At 37.4% G+C, this 23,894-nt stretch overlaps 2 protein-coding genes across 2 annotated transcripts; both read left to right on the top strand.

The window, feature by feature from the left end:
• The first annotated feature begins 2,310 nt into the window (after window positions 1–2,310).
• On the top strand, window positions 2,311–4,658 carry LOC133737244 (uncharacterized). Its single transcript, XM_062164846.1, has 2 exons — window positions 2,311–2,450; window positions 3,127–4,658. The coding sequence occupies exons 1-2, from the start codon at window positions 2,372–2,374 to the stop codon at window positions 4,656–4,658; spliced, it is 1,611 nt and encodes a 536-aa protein (XP_062020830.1). The 5' UTR covers window positions 2,311–2,371.
• Window positions 4,659–4,730: 72 nt separating this feature from the next.
• LOC133735254 (uncharacterized) lies at window positions 4,731–6,890 on the top strand. The gene is made up of 4 exons (XM_062162660.1): window positions 4,731–5,426; window positions 5,521–6,323; window positions 6,424–6,501; window positions 6,605–6,890. Exons 1-4 carry the CDS (start codon window positions 4,736–4,738, stop codon window positions 6,842–6,844), a joined length of 1,812 nt encoding a protein of 603 aa, XP_062018644.1. The 5' UTR covers window positions 4,731–4,735; the 3' UTR covers window positions 6,845–6,890.
• The last annotated feature ends 17,004 nt before the right edge of the window (window positions 6,891–23,894 follow it).

A 23,894-nucleotide genomic window follows, 5' to 3' on the forward strand; every position in this document is an offset into this window, starting at 1 on the left:
TGCATTCATCTAGTTAATCTAATTTAGGGAATTCACTAGCTTTGCATGATTAATAGGGTTAATTATGGTGCGTTCATCTAGTTAATCTAATTAAGGGAAGTAATAAGGACTTTGTATGCGTTCATCTCTGTTCTTGATTGATTTCTTCCAATTGCATGTTTTGATTCGTGAATTATTATTTGGTGTTCTGTTTTCGTGTTAATAGTGGTTGACTACATCATGCATCTTTGCCGTCTCCTTTATCTCTTCTTGATTCATGGATTGATTGATCATTGTAAATTAATTAATTTAGATTAGAAATAAAAACACTTTCGAAAATCCCCTTATCTTGTAATTTTGTAAATATATACTTTGTTTTATTTTTGTTTCATACTTTGTGAATAATACTAATTTGTTTAACGTTTTTGACAGGAAGTATACCCCAATCCCAGGCTTAGAACGATACCCTACTTATTCTATACTACAATCTGATGCAGGGTTTAAATTGACACTCATTTCGAGCGTATCAACTTACTTGGAATGGAAGAGAGTGACTTAACCAGTAGACTGGTAGGGCAAATAAGAGAGAGACAGATTAAGGGCACGTTTACTTACTTGGAATGGAAGTGAATGATTATGGGTTAAAAATATTCCTGCGTTTACTAACACATAGAGAAATCGAAATGATTCCGAATAAATGTATTCATGCATTTACTAACACATAAATGAATCGGAATGCGTGTAGGTCTTACCTCCTTATCGAGAATCGATTCCTAAATACTTAGGAGTTCAATTGGTCGTAATCCAAGTAACTGGCCAAATCATAACCAAGTGTGGGGAATAGGAGTGGTGGAGTCGTTATAATTTCAATATTGTAGAGGTCATAGGTTCGATTTTCACGGACATATGTAAGGCTGTGGTGGATTAAGGGTTTTTTTTTATTTTTTATTTATAAAAAAAAAAAAAAAAAACATTGTCAATAAAATTCCAATATTCAAGGCTTATAGCTTCAAAAAACCAATAATTACCCTTTTTTTCATTACTCCGTAAATGTCACCGCAATTATGGATTCAAATAATGAAAAACACAATATCATGTTCCCTTTACTTTCTACAAGTCACCGCAATTCTAAATTTAAATAAAAGAAGATTCAATATTTAAAAACTGGTCTAATTGGTTATAGATTCAAAAGGCCAATAGTTCCCATTTTTCTCTTTATTCCCTAAAAGCCACGTTTGATTTGTGGAAAGTAAGCATCAGGAAAGGAAATTTGTTCCTTTCTTGCGTTTGGGATGCAAAAGGAAATGAAATCATTTCCTTAATGAAGGGAAAATAAAGGGGAAACTGGTTCCTTCTAAACTTCAAAGGAATCACTTTCCCTCATTCTTTCCTTGCATTTATTACTCACAACATATTATTTTATTATAGGTTATCTGAATTGTGGGTGATTATTGCATACATGGGTAATTAACTTTCTGAAAATTAATTAACTTGGATTTTTAATTTTGCTATTTACTATACTACCACTAAGTTATTAAAAAATATTTAAAATTAATATAAGGTCTAAGGATTTTATTGTATTTTCACACCCACTTTGGCTAACAAAGTCTATTCTCTTAATAATAGTATAGATTAGTCTTTTTTGTGGGTTTGCCGAGAGTAAAGATTGGAGGTCTGGAAATCTCCTTCTGCTATTATTTTGTTAATTTTTGTGTGGTTTGGTTTGGGTGCTTCTAAATGTATCCAGCAAATTACTTAGTAAACCCAGCAAATTATTTATATTTAAGAGTTAATTACTGTTTACTCCCTATACTTTTAGGGTTTCGTCGTTTCAGTCCCTGACATTCGAATTTCACCTAAAAAGTCCCTAAACTCTCAATTTCCTCTCAATTCGTCCCAATCGTCAACCTTCAGTCAAAATTGTCTGTTAAGATGCTGATGTGGCAACTTGAGTCGACACCTGGCGCCACTTGAGTCGACACCTGGCTCCACGTGGATCCACGTCGGTTGTAAAATGACGAAAACAGCCCTGCCTCTATTACGGTGCGTTCGATCTGATATAGTCGAAATCAGATCCTAAACTCCCAAGAAACCCTAAAAAATCGATTTTGTGAGAACGGATCTAATCTCTTCCAAGTTCCAAACTCCCAAAAAACCCAGATCCGGCAACATTGCAAATCGAAAACCCAGAACCTATCATGTTACTAGGAGCGAGGAAGGCAACCTGAGTCGAATCGATTTTGTGAGAACGGAGCTAATCTCTTCCAAGTTCCAAACTCCCAAAAAACCCAGATCCGGCAACATTGCAAATCGAAAACCCAGAACCCATCATGTTACTAGGAGCGAGGAAGGCAACCTGAGTTGAAGAAGAGCGACGTTTTGTGGTGGCGACATGGTCGCGAACGATGCTGATTTGTGGGTTCCTCGAGCTACAGACCGGGAGAATGAGAAGGATGAAATCCCGAATTATGGTAAGTTTTGGAGGGGAACTATTCATCTCCGATATGAAGGGATTAAAGATGACGAAATCTAGGGTTTTGAAATACAAAATTGGGGGTTTTTTAATTGGTTAGGCCTTCTGTTTCTGGGTTATTGCAATGGGATTGCTGGTAGCTAAAAATGGTTTTTCTTAGTGTGGTGATGGTTTCGAGTGCTAGGGTTTGATTAAAATTTGAGGATATGGTATGCTTTATGGGTTTCTGCCTTTCTGGGTTTCGAGAAAGATGGCTTATTGTATTGAGTGGTAATAGAGATTGTGCCTACTATGTGTGTGGGTTTAGTGAATTGAGATTTGCATTCGGTGGTTGTTGAATTTGCTAGGTTGGCTTTTAATACTGTCGAAATTGTGGTTGGATGTGTAGGTTTGGCTTTTAATATTGCTGTTTCTGTCTGGTTTCTGGTTGTGGTCCTAGTTTGGCTTTTAGTAAAGTAAAGAATTGTGCTCGTCTTTGTCTCCCATGTGTGAAGAATATTGGCCCTGTAAAGCCTTTTTTGTTTGGTTCCTTTTTGTTTTCAGCTATTCATGGAGGCAGTTTGGTTAAGTGTTTTTTGCATTGACTAAATGTTTTTGGTTGACCATTTTCATTGACTAACTATTTTTAATTGACCATATGCATTGACCAACCATTTTCATTGTTGAATTTGCAGAACATGCAGACTATTTTACGGTTAAAGTTTATCATGGAGGGTGCTTGAGGCAGGGCACATATGTTGCTGGAAAGGTGGATTACTTTGATAACGTAGACAAGGACAAGATGTCCCTTGTAGAGGTTGACAACATGGCTAAGCAACTGAATCCGGGATATGAACACCAAAGAATCGATTACTGGTATAGGTGTGGGGATGAAACTGATGAGTTGATGAAATTGGAAACAGATGCAGACGTGATGGTTATGTGTACAGCTATTCCCCATTGGCGGTTGATCATACTTTATTTGGACCACATGGAGCTTAAAGGGGTGTTTGGGGAAGAGGATGAGGATTGCTTCATATTTGAAGATTTCTTTTTCAGTCAAAAAGGTAGCTGTGGGGTGGTCATAGAAGAATTACCGGATGAACCAAGGAAAAAGCCAGGTGTGGTGATTAAGGAGATATCAAATGAACCAATACCAAGAAGAAGCAAGGGAATTGAGATCAGAGAGGTTGACCAAGACCATGTACCAACTCAAGCAAGCACAGCTTGTGGTCTTAATCCAAAGGACAAGGGAAAACAGAAGCTGTTGGAGTATACTTCAAGTGGTAAGCAAGGGTCAACTGGAGGGAAAGTCACAAGTGGTGGAGGGCAGTTTAGCGTCCAAAGGCAATCTAGTGTGCAAGGGCAGTCTAGTGTGCAGGGGCTGTCTAGTGGTGTAGAGAATGAAAGTTCAGGTCTTCATGATGTAAATATCGATTACTTCAATGCTATTCAGACCTTTGGTGGATTGGAAGGGGTTTCTGATGATGGGGGCAGTGAGGAAGGGGTTTTTGATGAAGATGACAGTGAGGAAGTCAGTTCTGGTGAAGATGGCAGTGAGGATGATGACTATGACCCGCAGGCCAATGATGAGGAGTATGAACAGTATGGTGATGAGGACAATGAGGATTGGATGGAAGGAGTTGTGCATGAAGAAGCTACACAAAGAGCACCTAAGGCTGGTGTAAAGTTTACTAGTAGTCAAAGGGAAAGTGAGCAAGAAAATGTGACTGAGTTTGAAGATAATGAGGCCATGTTTGGTTTTCAAGATTCTGATGATGAGAATTTGGGTTTTACCATAAATTCCGATGGGGAGCTTGAAGATGAAGGACTGGAATTCAATCCCAAATCCGACATGAAGAAACCAGAATTTAAACTAAAACAGAAGTTTGCCACAGTTCAAGTATTGAGAGATGCATTGAGGGAGCATGCTATTCAAGGTGGATGGGAATATATCTTCATCAAGAATGATAAGACAAGGCTGCGGGTTGTATGCAAGGAGGACAATTGTCCCTTCTTTCTGTTTGCTTCCAAAATGCAGCATGAGAGCACTCTCATGATCAAGGGATATGATGGTACACACAAGTGCACAAGAAAATTTAACAATAGCATGGTGAAGCTTAGATATTTGACAGCAAAGTTTAAGGACCATATTGTGGTTAATGAAAGTGTGAAGCCAGGTATGAAAGTTCAAAGTCTAAATGTGTTGTCCATTTGTGTTGGTTAATTATGTTTGCAGTTGTGTTGCTTTACCATATATTAAAGTGTTGACTGTTTGTTTTTGCAGAATCTCTTGCAAAAACAATGTCCTCAACCATTCGAGCAAGGGTTTCCAACTCAATGGCATATAAAGCTAAAAGGCAAGCTCTGTTGGAATATGAGGGAAGCATTCGAGAGCAATATGCAAGGCTTTGTGATTATGGCAGGGAGCTTCAGAGGGTTGATCCAGCAACCTCTATTGATATTAAGTGTAGTTTTCCTAAGGGTAGCAAGAGGCCAGTTTTTAAACGGATGTATATTTGCTTGGGAGCTCTAAAAAATGGCTTCAAGGCTGGATGCAGATCTGTCATTGGACTAGATGGGGCACACCTGAAGGGACCTTTTGGGGGGCAACTGTTAATAGCTGTAGCAATTGATGCAAATAACACATCATGGGTGGTTGCATATGCGATGGTGGAGCTGGAAACCAAGGATGCATGGATCTGGTTTCTGGAGTTATTGGTGAAGGATCTGGACATTGAACATGAAGGAAGGGGTTGGGTGTTTATAAGTGATAAACAGAAAGGTTTAATACCTGCATTTGAAGAGGTAGTCCCAAGGGCTCACATTAGATTTTGTGTGAGGCATATGTGGACAAATTTCACAAAGCTCTTTCCGGGAAAGGTCATGAAGGATAAAATGTGGGCTTGTGCCAAGGCAACCACCTTGCCTTATTTTCAGAAAGAAATGAATGAGATGAAAAGCCTAGATGATGATGCCTACAAGTGGATGACAGGTACTTTTATGTGCTTTTACTTGCAATGTTCCATTTTTCTATTTTCTTTACAATATGATGTTTTTTATCACAACCTAATGGATTATTTTTGCAGCACCCGAGAGACCAGCTATACATTGGTGTCGGGCTTTCTTCAACACAGATGTGGACTGTGACATCATGATTAACAACATCTGTGAGAGTTTCAATGCCTGGATATTAGATGCTAGGGGTAAGCCCCCTGTGACTATGTTTGAAGAATTAAGGGTGAAGCTAATGAGACGGATTGCAGTGAGGAAGGAAAAAATGGAAGGATACCATGGGAATATCTGCCCCAAGCCAAGGGCTATTATAGAGACAAACAAGGAAAAGGCGGCTGTGGATTGTATTGCAACATTCAATGGTGGAGACATTGCTGAGGTTGACAATATTGAGGGATCAAAGAATGTTGTGAACCTTGCAATGAGGACATGCACTTGCAGGAGGTGGGACTTGACTGGAATTCCCTGCAAGCATGCTATTTCTGCCATTTACATGAAGAGGGAAGACCCGGATGATTATGTGGCAGCTTGCTATCTCAAGAAGACCTATATGAGTATCTATAGCAACCTGGTCCAGCCTGTTAATAGCATGGATTTATGGTTTAGAGGTGAGGATCCACCTATCTTACCCCCCCAATATACAAGGCAACCTGGAAGACCAAAAACAAAAAGATTCAAGCATGCTTCAGAAAAGGTGACAGATGGTGGTGTTAAACTAGGAAGGGTACAAAGATCGCTGAGGTGTCGTAATTGTGGCCAAGTTGGTCACAACATCAAAAGTTGTCAAAGACATTTACCCCCAAAAGAAAAGAAGACTGCAGCATTGAATAGGAAGAGGAAGAATTCCAATGAGGAGGGACAAACTTCTGAAAATCAGGTAAAATGGGAGTATAAAGTACTTATATGACTCAAGTAATTGTCATTTAAAGTGTTGTTGTCAATTAACATGGTTATTACTTGTTCCTTATTTGTTGCAGTCCAAGAAAGCCAAGAAACAGTCCATGACCAATAATGAATTGAGGCAAAAAGCCAAAGAAAGGGCAGAGTACCAAAGGGTAACCTAATTGATTATCTTTTCTATATCTCCATGTATGTAATGCTCAACCTTTTTAAAACTCTGCTCATGTACTTCTATTGGGTTTTTGTGTATGTTTCCAGAAAAAAATGGCTGCCTTAAAGGCATCAAGGTTGGAAGCAAATAGGTCGGCTCCAAAAGCATCAAGGCCTCAACAAGCTGCAGCATCTGCTAAGCAAACTTCGAGGCCTGTTCAAGCTGCATCTGCCCCAGCAGGTTCAAGGCCAGTCCAATCTTCGAAGGCATCAAGGAAGCAGGATGCAACAGCTACAAGGTCCTCTCAAAGGATCAAGCAATACTCAGGTAAAGGAGATGGAAAATAGTTGTCGAAATGGAATTGACATTAGCAAGCAGATTATTAATTTTTAGGCATCCTTTTTTTGGGCAACCTTGTGCTGTGACACTTGGTTGCTAGCTCTAATCTTTTGATAAGATGATTAGAGCTATCTTCAATTCTAGGAGAATTGGTACTTGAACAATTATTGAGGATGTAATGCTCAGATTTTTCTTATTTTGGGTAAATTAGATCTCTGTTTTGTGGCTTGCTATTGCTGAAAATACCATGTGTTTTGAGTTTATTATGAATGTAGGTGAATGGTTGTCTTGAACCTTCATAGTTGATGAACCTTAATTGCTCAATTTATGCTTCTAGCTTGCTCTGATTGTTTGGGTTATACCATGTGTTTTGAGTTTATTATGAATGTAGGTGAATGGTTGTCTTGAACCTTCATAGTTGATGAACCTTAATTGCTCAATTTATGCTTCCAGCTTGCTCTGATTGTTTGGGTTATTATGCCACAAAAAATTAGCAGAAATCATTTTTTGGTTTATGATCTATGTGATTTGGGGATTTGGAGCAAAAAATTGACCGAGTTAGGAGTGAAAACATGGAAAAATTGAAGCACGGGGTAAGTTGGTCATTTTTCCTTTGAAATTTAATGCACCCAGCTGACTTGGCATGGAAATGACTGCCACCTCAGCGAGATAACGGACTGTTGGACGGAGGGTTGACGGTAGGGACGAATTGGGAGGAAATTGAGAGTTCAGGGATTTTTTAGGTGAAATTCGAAGGTCAGGGACTGAAACGACGAAACCCTATAAGTATAGGGAGTAAGCAGTATTTAATCCTATATTTAAATATTATTTTCAAACATCTAATTAAATTCAACAAGTTTCCCAGAGTACCCTCCATCTTTAACAAAACCATGCACCCAGCAAAAACAATCTCATGATTTCCAGTATTCTTCATCAATGACACTCTTCGGGACGGGAAAAAAGAAAAATTGTTTAGGTTTACCTATTCCCTCTACTCAATTGGTGATACTGGTATTGTTTTAAAATTGTATGATCTTGTTCAAGAAGGATAGAGACTTTGAATTCTAATCTCTTGAAATGAAGAAGATTTTTCAGAATATATATATATATATATATATATATATATATATATATATATATATATATAGATCCTATCCAGAGCGATATATATATATATATATATATATATATATATATATATATATATATATATATATACAGATCCTATCCAGAGCGATGCCTCGCTCTGAAATTTCAACCAAATTGATGTAATTTCAGATCCTATCCAGAGCGATGCCTCGCTCTGATATATATACAGATCCTCGCTCTGAAATTTCAACCAAATTGATGTAATTTCAGATCCTATCCAGAGCGATGCCTCGCTCTGATATATATACAGATCCTATCCAGAGCATTTCCACATCTCGACCGTTCAATTTTTAGCTACTAATGTATAGATCATCTTTGCAAAATTTCAACCAAATTGATGGTCGTTAAGGCATTGATAACTGCCTTAAAGCTAGTACGGTTTAGGTTGAACATATTCAATTCTTCCACTGGTTTAAGTGAGTTATATACCTTAAAGATCATCAATTTAGCTGAAATTTTGCATAGATGATCTATACATTAGTACCTAAAGACTGAACGGTCGAGATGTGGATATGTGACCAAAAAGTGTCCCTAAACCCTAACCTCGCTCTGAAATTTCAAAGCGATGCCTCGCTCTGGATAAAATCTGTATATATATATATATATAAGAATTTGATGGAGCTCATGGATAATCATGATTATGGGTATAAACTAGAACTAGCAGAAGTCTTTTAGCTGTTGCAGTGGTTGGATCTGGGTGTCTATCCCATCATCATCACGAGTCCCTACTCCTCCTTTTCTTTTCTAACAACCATAATCTCATCTTTCCTCTCATTGCTATTTGTTCACATATATATTCAGTTTGCTGGGTATATGAACATCAAATTGGAGAAGATGAACAAATCGCAGGAAATTAACACAGCCGTAATCTCATCAAGTTGGTGGAATCTAACGTTGATTGGAGAGGTTGGGATTTGTTTTCTTGATTTTGGGAACAAATCGCATGAGCATCAGTTTATTTGGATGGGTATTTTGGGAATATTTGCTGGGTTTAATAAATATTTTAAATATAAATGAATAGCTGGGTATATTTAGAAATTTGCTGGGTACATTTAGAAAGACCCTTTGGTTTTTATTGGGTTTTTGATTTCCGTTAGTTTTGACTTGATATGGGCTTTCATGTTTTAGGGGTTTTGTTTGTGCTGGAGTTTGAGATCTAGGTGATTGATTGGAACGGTTTCAACGTAAAGTTGTGATGTTTTGCAATTTGAAACCTTTCATCAATTTGTGTTCTGTTTATTGGGTTTTGATTTGGGAAGGAAGGGGACGAATTTGGGTAGTAGGTAAATCGGAACATATATTTTTACTTTTCTGAAAAGCATGATTTTCTAAATTGTTATTACACTGGCCAAGTCTAAATTTTTAGAATTTCATTCCTTGACAGCTTATAATGGTATGCTTTTTTCAAGTTTGCGCACTTTGGGATAATTTGTGATAAGTAATAACAGCAATATATGAAGTGCTTAAAGCTGTTGAGTATGAGTATGCTTATAGACTTTGGTAATGTTTTTGGGAAAATTCTACAAAATGTTAACGTATGACATGCATACAATTGCCTTAAAAGTGGTAATTTGAGTCCTCAAAATAGTAATATTAGTCCTCAAAGTGGTAACATGAGTCCTTAAAGTGGTAAATTTTCTTAGTTACCACATGAGTCCTCAAAATAGTAATATTAGTCCTCAAAGTGGTAACATGAGTCCTTAAAGTGGTAAATTTTCTTAGTTTACCATATGAGTCCTCAAAATAGTAATATTAGTCCTCAAAGTGGTAACATGAGTCATTAAAGTGGTAAAAATAGTTGATGTATGAGAAATGTTAACATACCATAGCTTTACCCATGTTTTTGATATAATTTTTTTCTTTGATGAATTTCATGTATATTGTATTCTTCATAGACATAGCACCCACGGATAACGAATTTGTGTATTCTTCATACAACATTATCTGCACATTTGTTTAATCTGCACATTTGTTTAACTGGTAACTAGACTATAACTAGCAAACTTGCCCGCACTTTGCTGCGGGAATTACTGTTATATGTTATTGGGATAATTGAAGTTTATTTAGCTAAAGTTATTGGTGGAGGTTGTTCAAAAGAGGAATTGCTTTAATAGATGATAATACAATTGATCTTATAACATTACATAGCAGAATGTATGTTAATCAACTAAGAAAGCAACTGATGTTGAAGACTTCGTCAGTAGAATTACTTATACGATGTAGCTGCACATAAATACATGAAAACAGGTCTTGGTAAAAGGAAGAGAAACCAGAAACCAAAAGTTATATGGCGGTTGTGAAAAAAAGTAATAAACCAGACATGTCTATCCTAATTATATCGAAAAAGAAAAAATTTTAGCTACTATGATTCATTCTCTATTGTTGTCCCCAGTTAACAAAGTAATATGCTTTTTGGATTTTTGCAAGCTTCACTTGCTTCAAATACAAAGACATTGAATAATCATTAAACTTATGTATTGCAGGTCTTTCTCTAGTTATAACTTCTCAAAGTTTAGGTACTTTTCAACATCCCTAAACAGCAACAACAGGTTATACATTAACAAAAAGTACAATTGTTGTAGATGCTTTTCTCAATTTACTCTATTCAACCCTAAACCCAAAAGTAAAGAATAAGCAGAATGTCTCTTTATTCACAATTGAGAGAAGTAGGCTTTTCAAGGCGTAGAATTTACTGAGATCTTCTTATTCACATTTGAACTTTGATTTATTCATTCACAGCTCTACCTCAAACACAAAAACAAATATAGTATCATTATTCGAATTTTTATTCATCATCTATAATACAGTGACAAATGTAGACCAATAAACTCTTAATTAAAGACAGACAAACTCTATTAAATTGGAATGTCAGTATAGATAGGTTTTCATCAAGTCTGCTGTTCTTCAATCCTAATATAACTACGATCTTAAAGATATGAGGAAATGACCCTGAAGCTCCTTATGAGTTTCGCTTGTCGATACGCAGCTCTGGCAACTCTGATATGTAATTCTGCTCTAAAGTTTTATACTTTGATTTTGGCATCTGAAACCCCATTTTGACCAGTGATAAAATAGACTCAGTTGCCAAGCGTGTCTGCAAGCTATAGTGGCACATGAAGTTCCAGTGATCCAGAATTCTTTATCCCAGAATTTAACACAACATGAAATCATTGAAATGCTTATATATCATATTTTTATCAATACCCACCTAACTGGAGGAATACAATTTACTTTCAATGAAAACTAACAAAGTTAGATACATGATCACATATTTTTAATGTGAAGAAAGTGGAGAAGTAATAGAGAATATATTTTTACTAATCAAAGGGGCAAAAGAGTTTGGAGAGAAAACTCACCAGTTGAAATTCACAGATTTAGTTTGAGGGCAAAGTCCAGAAAATGATCCTAAACTCAAAACTAAAACCAAAATTGCAGAAATAGCTTCCTTTCAAATTTTATCTTTTTCAATACTAAATGTTTAAAGTTCAAACAATTTTGACATCTTCTTTCATGTTACCAAAGATATACCCAAATTAAACACATAACTCTTCGAAAACCCAGCAACCTCTTCGAAGACAAACCCAAACCTTCCTCCAAAAGTCAACCAAAATCTTCAATCTCTCCTCTTCTTTTTCTTACCCCAACGATCTACCATCAAAATCAAAAACCTTACATCAAATCCATAACTCAAAATCCCAAATTTCAACCAAATACTCTTCTTCTCAAAAAAAAAAAAAAAAAAACCAAATACTCTCAATCAATTGCATTTTCCTGCAGGACATGTTTACTCATTCTTCTATTTCTTATTTTAAGAACAGACATCACCATTACATGTTGCTATTTAGACTCTTTGGTGAAAGAGATCGAACACATATACTGATATATATGGGTAGAAGGGGGACTACCATATTATTATCCAAAAAAAAAAAAAAAAGGACACTGCCATATTACAAAACTTCACTTCAATTACCATTTCAATTAATCATATTAGCCAACTCTTCATTTAAGCATAAAGACAGCAAAGTGACAAAACTCAATTCCCAGCTTTTTAGCAAACTCGGAGTCGAAACTCTAAAATTAGAAGTCAAATTCAATCACCCAAGAAAACCCCCAATTCAGTAACCCTAACCGTGAAAGCTAATCAAACAAAATAAAGCCCGTAACCACAACCCAACCCAACCCAACATAACTCAATTCCCAATTTCCGAAACCCACAATCAATAACCCGAATCAGAACAGAACAACAAAAAATCCAATCAAAACGAAAACACATAAAAACCTTTGATAGCGAAGCTTTCAAGATCGATCCAAACAAAATGCAGACTCTCTCGATTCCAACAGTATATTATCGCCTCCCACTACTCCAGTCTCTTCTATTCTAAAACACCACCGTCAGAATGGCAAACTTGTAATTGAGCGAAACAGAAAGGGCAAAAGTGCCACTTCATTTTTCATAGCGATGAACAGTTAACCGAGCTTTAGATATATGTATAATGTCACTAAATGATAACTTCCTAAATTATATTATGCATCAGCACGTAGCACTTGGAGGAGAACTATGAATCCAGCAAAAAAATCTGGGCTTAAAATCAGGCCCGTTCTATTGTCCAAATTAGAATGAGCCCCAACATTAGCCCATAGTTAGAAAGACAAGACATAAACCTCTGTGTGACTGTGTCTACTTTCTTGCATATATAGTCAGATGTTAAAACCCTAGCTGCACTGAATTAGGAAAATGGCGGGGCACGAGGGGTGGAAGAGGTTTTTCGAGAAGGCATCCATCACTGGTCGTCGGGGGTGAAAACTTTCGCCACTGCTGTGAAGAAGCCCGTCATCGGCACATCTGGTCAAGGTTCAAAGGGTGGTGTGAAAGGAACCAAGCTCTATTCACAGTAATGTCCACATCTTGTATCAGAATTTACACGTTTGTCAAGTTTCAGCTCTCCACTCCGGAATTTTCAAGGTTGGTCGTTACTGTGGAAAAAATAGCCGAGGTCCAGCCGTCGTCTCCACCAAAGGCAAAGGATGCTCCGCCGTCATCTCCACCGAAGGCAAAGGATGCTCCGCTATCATCTCCATCAAATGCAGCTAATACAGAGAAACCATCTAAGGTAAAAGAGATGTTTAGATACATACATGTTGTTAATTTTAGATCTACAAATACAAATTTGTTGATATGTATTCTCCCCCACTCTCTCTTCTGAGTCTTCTCTATTCTTTCTTATCTTCTTTTTCCCTCTCTCCATATTAAAGACAACTTTATCATCCTTACTGTCAAACCCAGAAAGGCAGAAACACAGAGAGAGAAGAGAGCTAACCGAACGCCTCAAACCCATCATGTATATGCTGCTAATAAACCATCACCCAATCCTATAGCAAAAACCAAAAACGGAAATTCAGACTTGAGCTGATCGAAGAGCAAAGAAAATTCTTCGATAATAACAACCCCGACAACCCAATCTTATATGCTGCTAATAAACCATCACCCACTCTTCTTCCTCCCTCTCTCCAGAATCAATAGATGCATATGATTCAAGTCTTTATTATAACATGTATGCTTTGCGGCTTTTACCCTTTTGCATAAATGATGATGTCATAGACAATTCAATGACAAAAGGCAATCCATGTATAAATCTAGATACAATGTAGCTCTATATTCAAATTGGTTTTTGTCGATCAGTTTTTGACTTTCTGTGGTGGCCGGGTTTTTGTCGATCTGGGTATAGTCTAGAACACAAAGGATCATCCCTCCAAAATTCTGTCTGGAAGATTAAGATATTATCAAGTTCTTATTTCAAAAAAAGATATTATCAAGTTCTATTGATGGGTTTCTTCCCTGTAAAATTTCATTCATTGATCCTTGAATTTCTTTCTTCAAGCATTGCGGGATCAACCGTACCCATTAATTTGGTTGTTGTATTTTATTTTCATAAGACCAAATCTAATGGAAACCGCTAGATTAGCAGTTGGTGTAACGTGTAAGTATTGGTGTTGAGAGAAGGAGTACAAGAAGAATGAGAGAGAGAGAGGAGATCAGCACTTTGGCGTGAAATGAAGAGAAGAATAACATAGATAATAGAAAATGAAAAGAAAAGATAGCTTTGTTGTAGATCATTGGATATGAAAATTAACACGTGTCATCATCTCATGTGAAAGCTTAGGTAGGCTAAGAGAGAAATGTGCTTAGGAAATGATCCGAGTCCTTTATGCTTAGCTGTATACCTTTATGCCTATTCAGTTTGGACTGTTTGGTAACTTTCCATACTTTATATCCAACAACAGAAATTAAAAGGCTAATTACATATATGACCATTTTTAAATGTTTTCTTAGCTATAGGGCTACTAACTTTTTTTTTTCCCCCTCATAAGGCCACTACATTAAAAATTGTGTTATATTTTAGATATAAAAACTAACATTTACATTACCATTAGAGTAAAATGTCAACAATTATTATTTCTCCCATCTCCGGAGAGGTCTCTTGCTGACCTCCAGCGGGGCTGAGGCCGACTCTGGCGGGTCTTCGGCCTACCCCCAGCCAACTCCGGTGAGATCTCCGGTCATTTTCAGTAAGGTCACAAAAGCTACTGTTATCAGCACTAAAAGATACTATCACCAGCAACAAAAACTACTGACTCAGGTGAGGTCTCTGGCCAAATTTCCAGCAAGAACTTCGTTGAGGTGTCAAAATCTACTGTCACCACTAAAAGCTAGTCTCATGAGCAACAAAAAGCTACTCTCACTAGTAACAAAAGCTACTATCACCATCAAAAACTACTCTCACAAGCATCAAAAGCTACTCTCACCAACAACATCAAGCTACTCTTACTAGTAACAAAAGCTACTGTCGCCACCAAAAGCTACTTTCACTAAGATCAGAAAGCTACTGTCAACATCAACTAAAGTTACTCACACCAACACTAAAAGCTACTCTGACCAATCTCAAAAGCTAGTATCACCGATACCAAAAACTACTACCAAGTAAAACAAAAGCTGCTCACCGAACTAAGAAAGTTATTTACGTAGATTGAGAAGGTTATTCCCAGCTATCAAAGCTACTCCTATCATCTAAGATAGCTATTACTAACTCATACAAAAGCTACTTGGAAACACAATCTCATTTCAACCAAACACACTGCAATTAGGCACAAATTTAGCCAAATCGTCCGAAACTAAGAACAACTAGTCCATTAGGAAAGGAAAATTTTCGTTTCTTTTTTAAAATCACTCAAACTCATATAAGGAAGAACATTAAAATGAATATCCAAATGAATCTAAATCGACACAAACATGTGAACATCCAAATGAATCTGAATCTACCATACACCAAATGAACACATAAAATAAGAAACTCAATCACCACAAAATCTATAATTTCATACCAGGAAGAACATTCATCATCAACCAAAGAAGAAGAGATCACCAATCCTCATACAAAACAATTCAAATCTTAAACAAAAATAAAAGAATTAAGGACATGTTCGTGTTGTCAATTATTCCCAATCAAACCAAATCAAATCACGGACTTGTAGTCCCAATTATTCCAAAAAAAAAAAAAAAATTTGAGCTAGTCGCTCGCCAGAGAAGAGCAAGGAGGCTTGGGTCCGCCATAAGCCCAAGAAACTGCTCATGTTGTCGCTGCCGCCACTGGAGGATAATAGGAGAGGTCGGGCTAAGTCTCCTTCCTCTGGCCTCCTGTGCTCAACAGCCTTTGACCACTAGAATTCTAGATTTTAACCTGATCTGCGAAGCAATTAAAGAAGAAAAGCTCCGGCTCCGGCTCCTGCATGCTTCGACGGTTCTATTGAGTCTATGCGGTGATTGGAACTCAACTTAGGCTTTGACCCGCTTCGACTCTAACAACTGGACCTGCTTCCCCAGCTTGGCCAATTGAACCTCTGTGAGCTGTAGAATTCAATTGTTGTTACGGCGATCCGAACTCAGCTCCAACTCCGGCCTACTTCAACTCGGATTGCTGCACTTGATTCCTTGGCCTGGCCAATCGAACTTCAGTGCTTCGTTGAAGTTGATTTTCCACAGCTTCGACGCCATTCGAAGCTACTCTCAGATCCCTTGCCGGACGACTCCAATTGAAGAAAACCCTAGAAAACCAGAACAAGGAACAGAAGACGGGTCTGACGGAGAGAGAGAAGATTTCGCCAGAGAGAGAGAGAGAGAGAGACAGGTCGAGCGGTTAGTATTCTTAGGTGGAAGGGTTAAATTGTTAGAAATGAGATCATTTAAAGATGCAAGTGGTGGCCTTATGCGTAAAGGAAAAAAAAAAATTAGGTGGCCTTGTAACTAATTAAAGTTTCAAAATGACATTTGTGTGTAATTTTTTAAATTAAAAACTAATAAGGTTAATAATAATATAAATTTTAACTAATTATTTTCTAGCGGCATGTAGTTCAATTTTCATAAGAATTTACAAAAAATTGCACCGTAAGGGTAAGTTCGATGTACTCTTTATTAATTAAGCCAATTCTATAGTATATAGAGGGATGGCTAAATTTTTGAACCTCCACAAATACCCTTTTAATCAAAAATCAATTAAATAAACTATTTATGTGTGTTTGGCTCCAATTTTGTTGCAGCTGGTCAACAGTCTCTTTTCTGCGCGGGCGTGCCAGCACCGTTCAGGTGCGGTCGTCGGGGGTGTCCTTTGACCTGACTTCTTTCAAGCGATTGTGGACGAGGAGAGCACCAACCTCGTCGTGGGATTCTTTGTGCCTCGTGGCGAGGAATTTTGCTGAGCTTCTTCAAAATCACAATCGATACTCGATGTTGTAGATCGAGCAGAGCGAGAACTACTAGGAAGTGAGGAGAACTTGCTAAAGCGTGACTTTAGCTTGGCTGGAAGGTTTGGTAGCACTAACAGTCGGCTCGTGAGGAGGCTAGGACTTGAGTATGACTACCGGTAAGAGAAGGAGAGGGTTTCTCTAGAGAGGCTTGGATAATCTTAGAGATTGTTGTTGTGAATTGTGTGTTTAAGTGTTTCATTGTAACCTCTATTTATAGGCTACCATGCCAAAGTGTTTAGCATTAAACAAATGATAGTGGAGCATTAATTTGAGATAAGAAATGATGAATTTTGGAGATATGGAAGCATAATGGAGATAAAGAATGATGAATTTCGGAGATAAGGAGATAAGGAGGCACAATTGGAGATAAGGAATGATGAATTTTGGAGATAAGGAAGCACTTTCTGCTCCTTTATTCCTTCAATTATATCTCCATCAAGCATTCAGATTTTGACCGTGACTTCTTCATAAGAAATGTTCCACTATGAGTGTAGATCATCCTGGTAAAATTTCAGAGCTTTTGATATAGTGGTTGGGCCGGAAACGCTGCTGGACCTCTTACAGGTCCAGTTTTCCAGTTTTGCTTCTGCAGAAAATTTGACTGATTGTTTGAAGGCCTTCCACTCAAAACTAGCTCTGGCACTCTTCATAAGAAATGATCCTTGGTCTTTCTAGATTTAATCTGGAAAGTTTCAGCTCATTTGAATTTCGTTTGGTTAGTCTGCCGCCCCTCCTTCCTTGTTTAGCTCGGTTTCTCCTAGCCGAAGTAGGAAAATGTGCTAAAGTTGACTTTTCATGCTTTCATGCTTCCATAGTAGGCTTTATTTAGCCTCTAAATATATATTTCGAACTTGTCGACAATATATAGCTTGAGCCATTGACATTGACTCAATTTCTCCAAGACGTGCCTTGTCAGGCCAAAATGCTCATTTTGGGTCCAAACAATGTGAAGACACAATAGTAATTCAATAATATATAATTAAATAATAATAAAAATAAATGTATTATCTTGAGTTCTCGACAATACAAGGACAAGTTCCCGTCAAAATTAGGAGAGGATGGGAAAGAGAAATGTCCTTAACAAACTATTTAAAACTGTGTGTGTGTGTGTTTTTTTTTTTTTTTTTTCCTAAAAAAAATTGACATGTGTGAAACACACGTTAAATATAGATGTCACGCCCCGAATTTTGAATAACAAATTCAAATCCGAAAACATGAAACTCAACTAACCTGTTCAAATGCTCTGAATTTTTTTAAAAAATTAAACCAAGCATAAAGCCACTCGTATTTCAATTCTCAGAGTTTACAAATAACCGAATATCAATTCAATATGTAAACACACTCACCAACTCACTACACAGCGGAAGACTACAACTATAAGCACTTTCTACGCCCCCGTTCCCGGAAAGTCCACCTTGGCTTCGATGATGAATAATCAATATTCTAACCTGTAGGATTATCCGCTACACCGTTTGAATAGTGTACCGGGATTGCAACAACACAAAACCCGGTAAGCTTTTGACAGCCCGTATGAGTAAAAAGAAAGAATGGTTGATTTATTATAACACAATACTTTTAACTCAAGTAACAACCAACAATTTCAACATCCACCAAGAAAACCACAATCTCAATAATCGATCACCAAAATCATTAACTCCAAATCATTTGAAATCTCAAACAAAGAAATCAAATGAATCACTCATCTCTCCTCTTAACAAGATGTATTTATCCCCACAATACGGAATAATATTTCTCAACTTTCTACGAGTCTCACCCATCACTGCACTCCCCAATTAAACTAATAAGAACATTAATCATGCATAGAAAATTAATTCAGGAAATAACCAACACGCATAAAATCAGAAGTCATAGTAATCCCTGCATATAATTTAGTTCAAGAGATTACATTAAAATCAAACAATAAAATGAAAAAGAGAAATAAACGGGAAATCGAACCATAGAAATGATCAAGGAAAATAAATAGAGATAATAAACAATATAACCGAAAAAGAAGAAAAGATAAAAAGAATAGAAATTTAAACAAAAGAGTTAACAAGGAAATTAATTAAAGACATCATCAACTCACACTAATAAATCCATCCAAAACTCAACACCTTTTACCAAAAGGACTCTTACAAGTCACATCGTGACAAAATCATAGGAAATGTTAACCTAACAAATCATTATGAAAATCCGGTCCAACCTGGACACGTTGGCAGATAGACTAGAGCTCTAACTGAATATATCGTAACCTGTCACCTCGGCCAAGGTTCAATCTTACGATATACATTGCCTGAGGATGCAACCTGCAACCCCGGATCTTTAGGCCAACCTGACCCTTAGATCAAAACATTTAAACGAGTCGCACTGGACCCAAAATGTTAAAACAAATCAAACGGAGAAATCACAAGCTGTGACTCTCAAATCCTCAGACCACCGGTCGTCAGATTAAAACATTTAAAATGGTCATACCGGACCTGAAAATGTTTCCCAACCCAAAAGGAGAAATCACAACCTGCAACTCCCCAAATCCTCAAACACTTTTCAAAACAATAGAAATACCATTTCCCACGACATATTGTTTCCCGAAAAGTCATACCCAAAAACAATATATGAACTCACTCACAAATATTGTTTGCATCACAACAATTCTACCAATACATATATGTTTCCGACATATGTAAATGTTCAATTCAATAATCCACATACCACAATGCCACACCATTCTATATATAACCACGTAAATATATATATACGTAATTATCCGCTCAGGGATAATCACTAATACCAACTATAGTTCAAGCATAAAAATCGTGAAATTCATTTTGTAATTAAAATCATTTTACTTACCTATGGACCGTAGTTGATCAAGTCCATATGATTTAAAACAAATATTTATTTCATAAATATTTTCACACAATTACGACAAAATAAAGTAATTAAATTTATTCGGTTCGTAATATGAACCACGTGAGGTTTACTCACCTCTAATCCAGCTGCGTCTTCTTAATATCCCAAAAACAACGATCCGAAATCGTTCACCAATCAATCCATCAATCACCTAGTCAAACATTGACTTAGGAATCATTCATAAACCACACATATATGGAAATCCAACGGTCGGATTCTAAATTAATGATGATCCAACGGTCGGATCGAAATTATACGATGATCCAACGGTCAGATCCTCACGGATCGCCCTTAGGATTATCCTCCAAAATTATCACGAAGATCCAACGGTCGGATCTTCCTGAATCGTCCCTTACTAACATCTTCACAAATTTATACGAAAATCCGACTGACAGATTCTCACGAATCGCCTCCCTAATCACTGTTTTGCATTTATACGAAGATCCAACGGTCGGATCTTCGCCCATGACCACACAAAGCCACTGGGACAGTCATAAGATCATCATATCAAAACTACAAGTCCATCTGACGGTCCTAACTTCACAGATCACAGATCTAACGATCGAAATCGATCGAAACTTAAAAATTCATAACTTAATCATACGATATCCAAAAATTGCGTATAATATATCGAGATGATCGTATTGAAATATAGAATCTAAAAATGCACAGAAACTATATTTTTGACCCCCGTAGTTGGCCGGAAAGGGCCGCCGGAGTTAGTGGTAGAGCCGCCGCCGACCACCGCCAATGGTGTCGGGGCCGGGCTGCCCTTCTTCATCTCAACAAGCTTAACAATTTTCATAACTAGCATGAAGTCTGAAAACGAAAGGAAGTGGTCGGAAATTACCTAAACAGTTGGGTTTAGCCGGAAATTTTCCAGAAACCGGCGAAGAATTGCAGAAACCGGCGAGCTATGATTTCGATGTAAAAACTTCGACCTCAGGCCTCGATCCCTTCTGGAAAGTTGTTCAGCTCCTCACTCTGAGTTCACCAGTCCAAGAAACATTCAAAACGACGTCCTGTAGCTCGAGATATACAGATCAAAAGCTTCGGTGGTGGAGGAAAATTTCCAGAATCCGGCGAGCTCCGACGAACGTGAATCCGATCACTCCAGGTGCGATCCTTCTAGAATGATGATCAGAAGGTTGAGGCGAGTTCAGGGAGCTAAGGATCGTGAGTTTTGGTGGCCAGAATTAGGAGAAAACCGGCGTTGACCGTTTTCGGCTCAAAACTTCCAGCTCCGATTCGCCGGATTTGAGGCCGGCCCAGTGGAAAAGACGACGTCCGGCAGCTCAGTGAAGTTGAGACGAAGCTGTGGATAGTTTGTGGGCGGCTTGAGGTGGCCGAACGGCGTTGGTGGCGGTGGAGGAAGCTTTGGCCGAAGAGAGGGAGAGGTCGGGGGAGAGAAGAGAGAAGAGAGAGAAACCGGTTTTCCAAAAACAGCAGAAATGATTTTTATTTTTGGAAACGTCCAAAAATGGAAGTTTTATACCAAATTGGAAACTTTTTCGAAAAATCATAACTAATTCATACGAACTCCGATTTTCTCATTCCTCATATGCACGAGATCGTATCGACGAGCTCTACAACTTTCACGAAGAAAGTTTTCCCAAATTGTGAACGTATAAAAAGTCAACTTTCGCGAGCCCCTAAATAACGTTCGTTTTCGAAAATCAAATCGTTCGAACTAATTCCACAACTTCTCCAAGCTTCATACTCGCTCCCACTATTGTGAAATCATTTCTAAAAATCCACAAAATTTAATTTGGATTTTTTTCGGGGTATTACAATAGACATGTTAATGGACTAGATTTTGATTTGGCTTTGGTCCGGATATGTGATTATTATACGAGTTTGGATTGAAAATCTGATCCGTTGATCCTGTAATGCTATGGACCCGTTACTGTGTTTATTTTACGGATCAAACACAGATTTAGGTTGATTGAATTGGTTAATGATCTGATATTTTTTTTAATTATGTAATATATATATAAATTAGTCCTTCAATAAGGCTTAAGGTTAAATAAGGCTTAAGGTTAAATAAGGCTTCTAAGGTTAAATATGTCTTCCCAGTTCCACCAGGACCATCAACAAAAAATAATGCACTTCTTTTTCTCTGAACTGCATCCATGATCGTGTTAAAGGCGACCCCTTGGTCTTCATTAAGGCGGTCAATTGCATCAATGTCTTCTTGAGAGATATGTACGGAAAGTTCGTCTTCAATACACCTCGGCATTCTTGAATTTTCTTCTGGCTCCCTTGTCATTTCAGGCAGGTCAAAATCTCTAATGTTCCTGTTAAATTGTTCAAGTACTCCATTTAAATCTTGTAAGAGCCTGTTTCGGTTTGCAATATCACCAGATGAAGGATAATCTTCCACCATAAAAGGAAAAAATTCATCCCACAATGTTCGGACACCGATTGGCTCATTGTACACCAAAATTGTGACGAATAATCTCCTCAAAGTTGATGGCATCCTAATTGCAGAGGCCTCCAACAAACACTGTCGGATACTATTGTCATTTTCTAGCAAACCTTGTTTCTCTGCTGCTTGCTTGAATGTTGGTTGTAGAACACCATTAACAGTAAGCAAATCACGAAATGATCTTGGACCTCTTACATGATTAAGAAGGACACGCAGGTAAAATTAGTAATTAAGAGGTGAGCTGATTTTGAAAGAGTATGGTACATTCAAAATCATGATTGTCCCCAACGAGATCGTAAACTGATGATAAACTGGTAACTGATTAGTGCAATAAGTTTACCAGGTGCAGAAGGGCAAATCTTTAGTTACCAGTTCTGATTTACAGTCATTATTAATTGCGTAAGGCTTATGTTGGCGTAATTTAACCTTAAGCCTTACTGGCTTAATTGCGTCAGGACCTTTATTAATTAAGCAAACAACCCTTAAGGTTAAATTTTCTAAAATCCCAGCAATTGCCCTTCGTTTATTACATTGGTTAAACTTAAAATATTATTCTTTCAAGGGCATACAAGTAAACCAAACGTATGGATTTAGATAATGTTTGGAATAAACATATCAGACATGCTAGAAAATAGGTATCTCTCAAAAAAAAAAAAAAAAGCTAGAAAATAGGTCAAACCTTGGCCACGTTCCGAATAGATAAGCCATGTATTAGGGAAACAAAAAAGAAAAAAAAAACAGATAATAACGAAATCAATCAGCTGTTCCCACGTCCAAATCCCAAAAAAAAAAAAAAAAAAAAAAAAAAACAGAAACAACATATACACGTTCCTTGATTTATGACCACGTCCAAGTTGCAACTGCGAGTTGCAGTTCCAACTTCCAAGTTCCGACTGCAAGTACAAATGAATTACAAATATCCACAATTAACTATAAATGCCACAATTCATTTCTTTATGCCCAAATTTAAGCAATTACGTTCATCCTCCTTCTCACTGCAAACACAACCATTTGAAGGTACCAACTATATCTATGAAGACCTTTTTGACTGCAGCTAGCACGTCTTTATTTGTTTTTGCTACTAACTATGTTGTTTTTTTTTTACAGAGGTTCTTCACTGATTTTGGGGGTGAGTCACAAAGAAAACCACAAGGCCAATTTTGAAGCTTCCATCTTTTGGTAATCTCTCGACCAATGCCCAGCCCTTCTTTTTAACGTGTTGCACACCTTCTGGCTTCTGCGTACAAAATGAAAATATAAACAAATTTCAATGCATAACTAATGTTATTCAATAGCTGACCAGTTTTTAGTGCGCAGGTTATTGTGATTAACTTTCTAAAGGCAGACGAATTCCCAAATTCCCACAACTAAGGAGAGAGAGAAAACGGGAAGACAATGGAGTGGGAGACATGAATTTCGAATATGGCAACAGGAGTAAGGATGAGATGAATTTTCTCATTCCTCATTCCAAACTATGTCTACTTTCTTTTTTATCCTTCTGCTACTGACTATAGACTGTTCTTTCTACACAGATTCTTTAAATGAATAATTGGCTTGGCCTTCTTGACGGGTTACGGAGGTGAATTATAACGGTTCAGATCCAATACTAAAGGGGAAAAAAGAAAAGAAAAAAGGATCGGACTAAATTATTCTTCTTACATTATTACTTCCTTAAGGTTCTGGAAGTATCGCCAGTTGTTTTTCCTACTAAATATATATTGTTCTTTCAGGTTCTTTAGATGAATGATAGGCTTTGGCTTCGACACGGGTGC

Source organism: Rosa rugosa, chromosome 3 (genome assembly GCF_958449725.1).
Source record: "Rosa rugosa chromosome 3, drRosRugo1.1, whole genome shotgun sequence".
In the NCBI taxonomy this organism is placed as follows: domain Eukaryota; kingdom Viridiplantae; phylum Streptophyta; class Magnoliopsida; order Rosales; family Rosaceae; genus Rosa; species Rosa rugosa.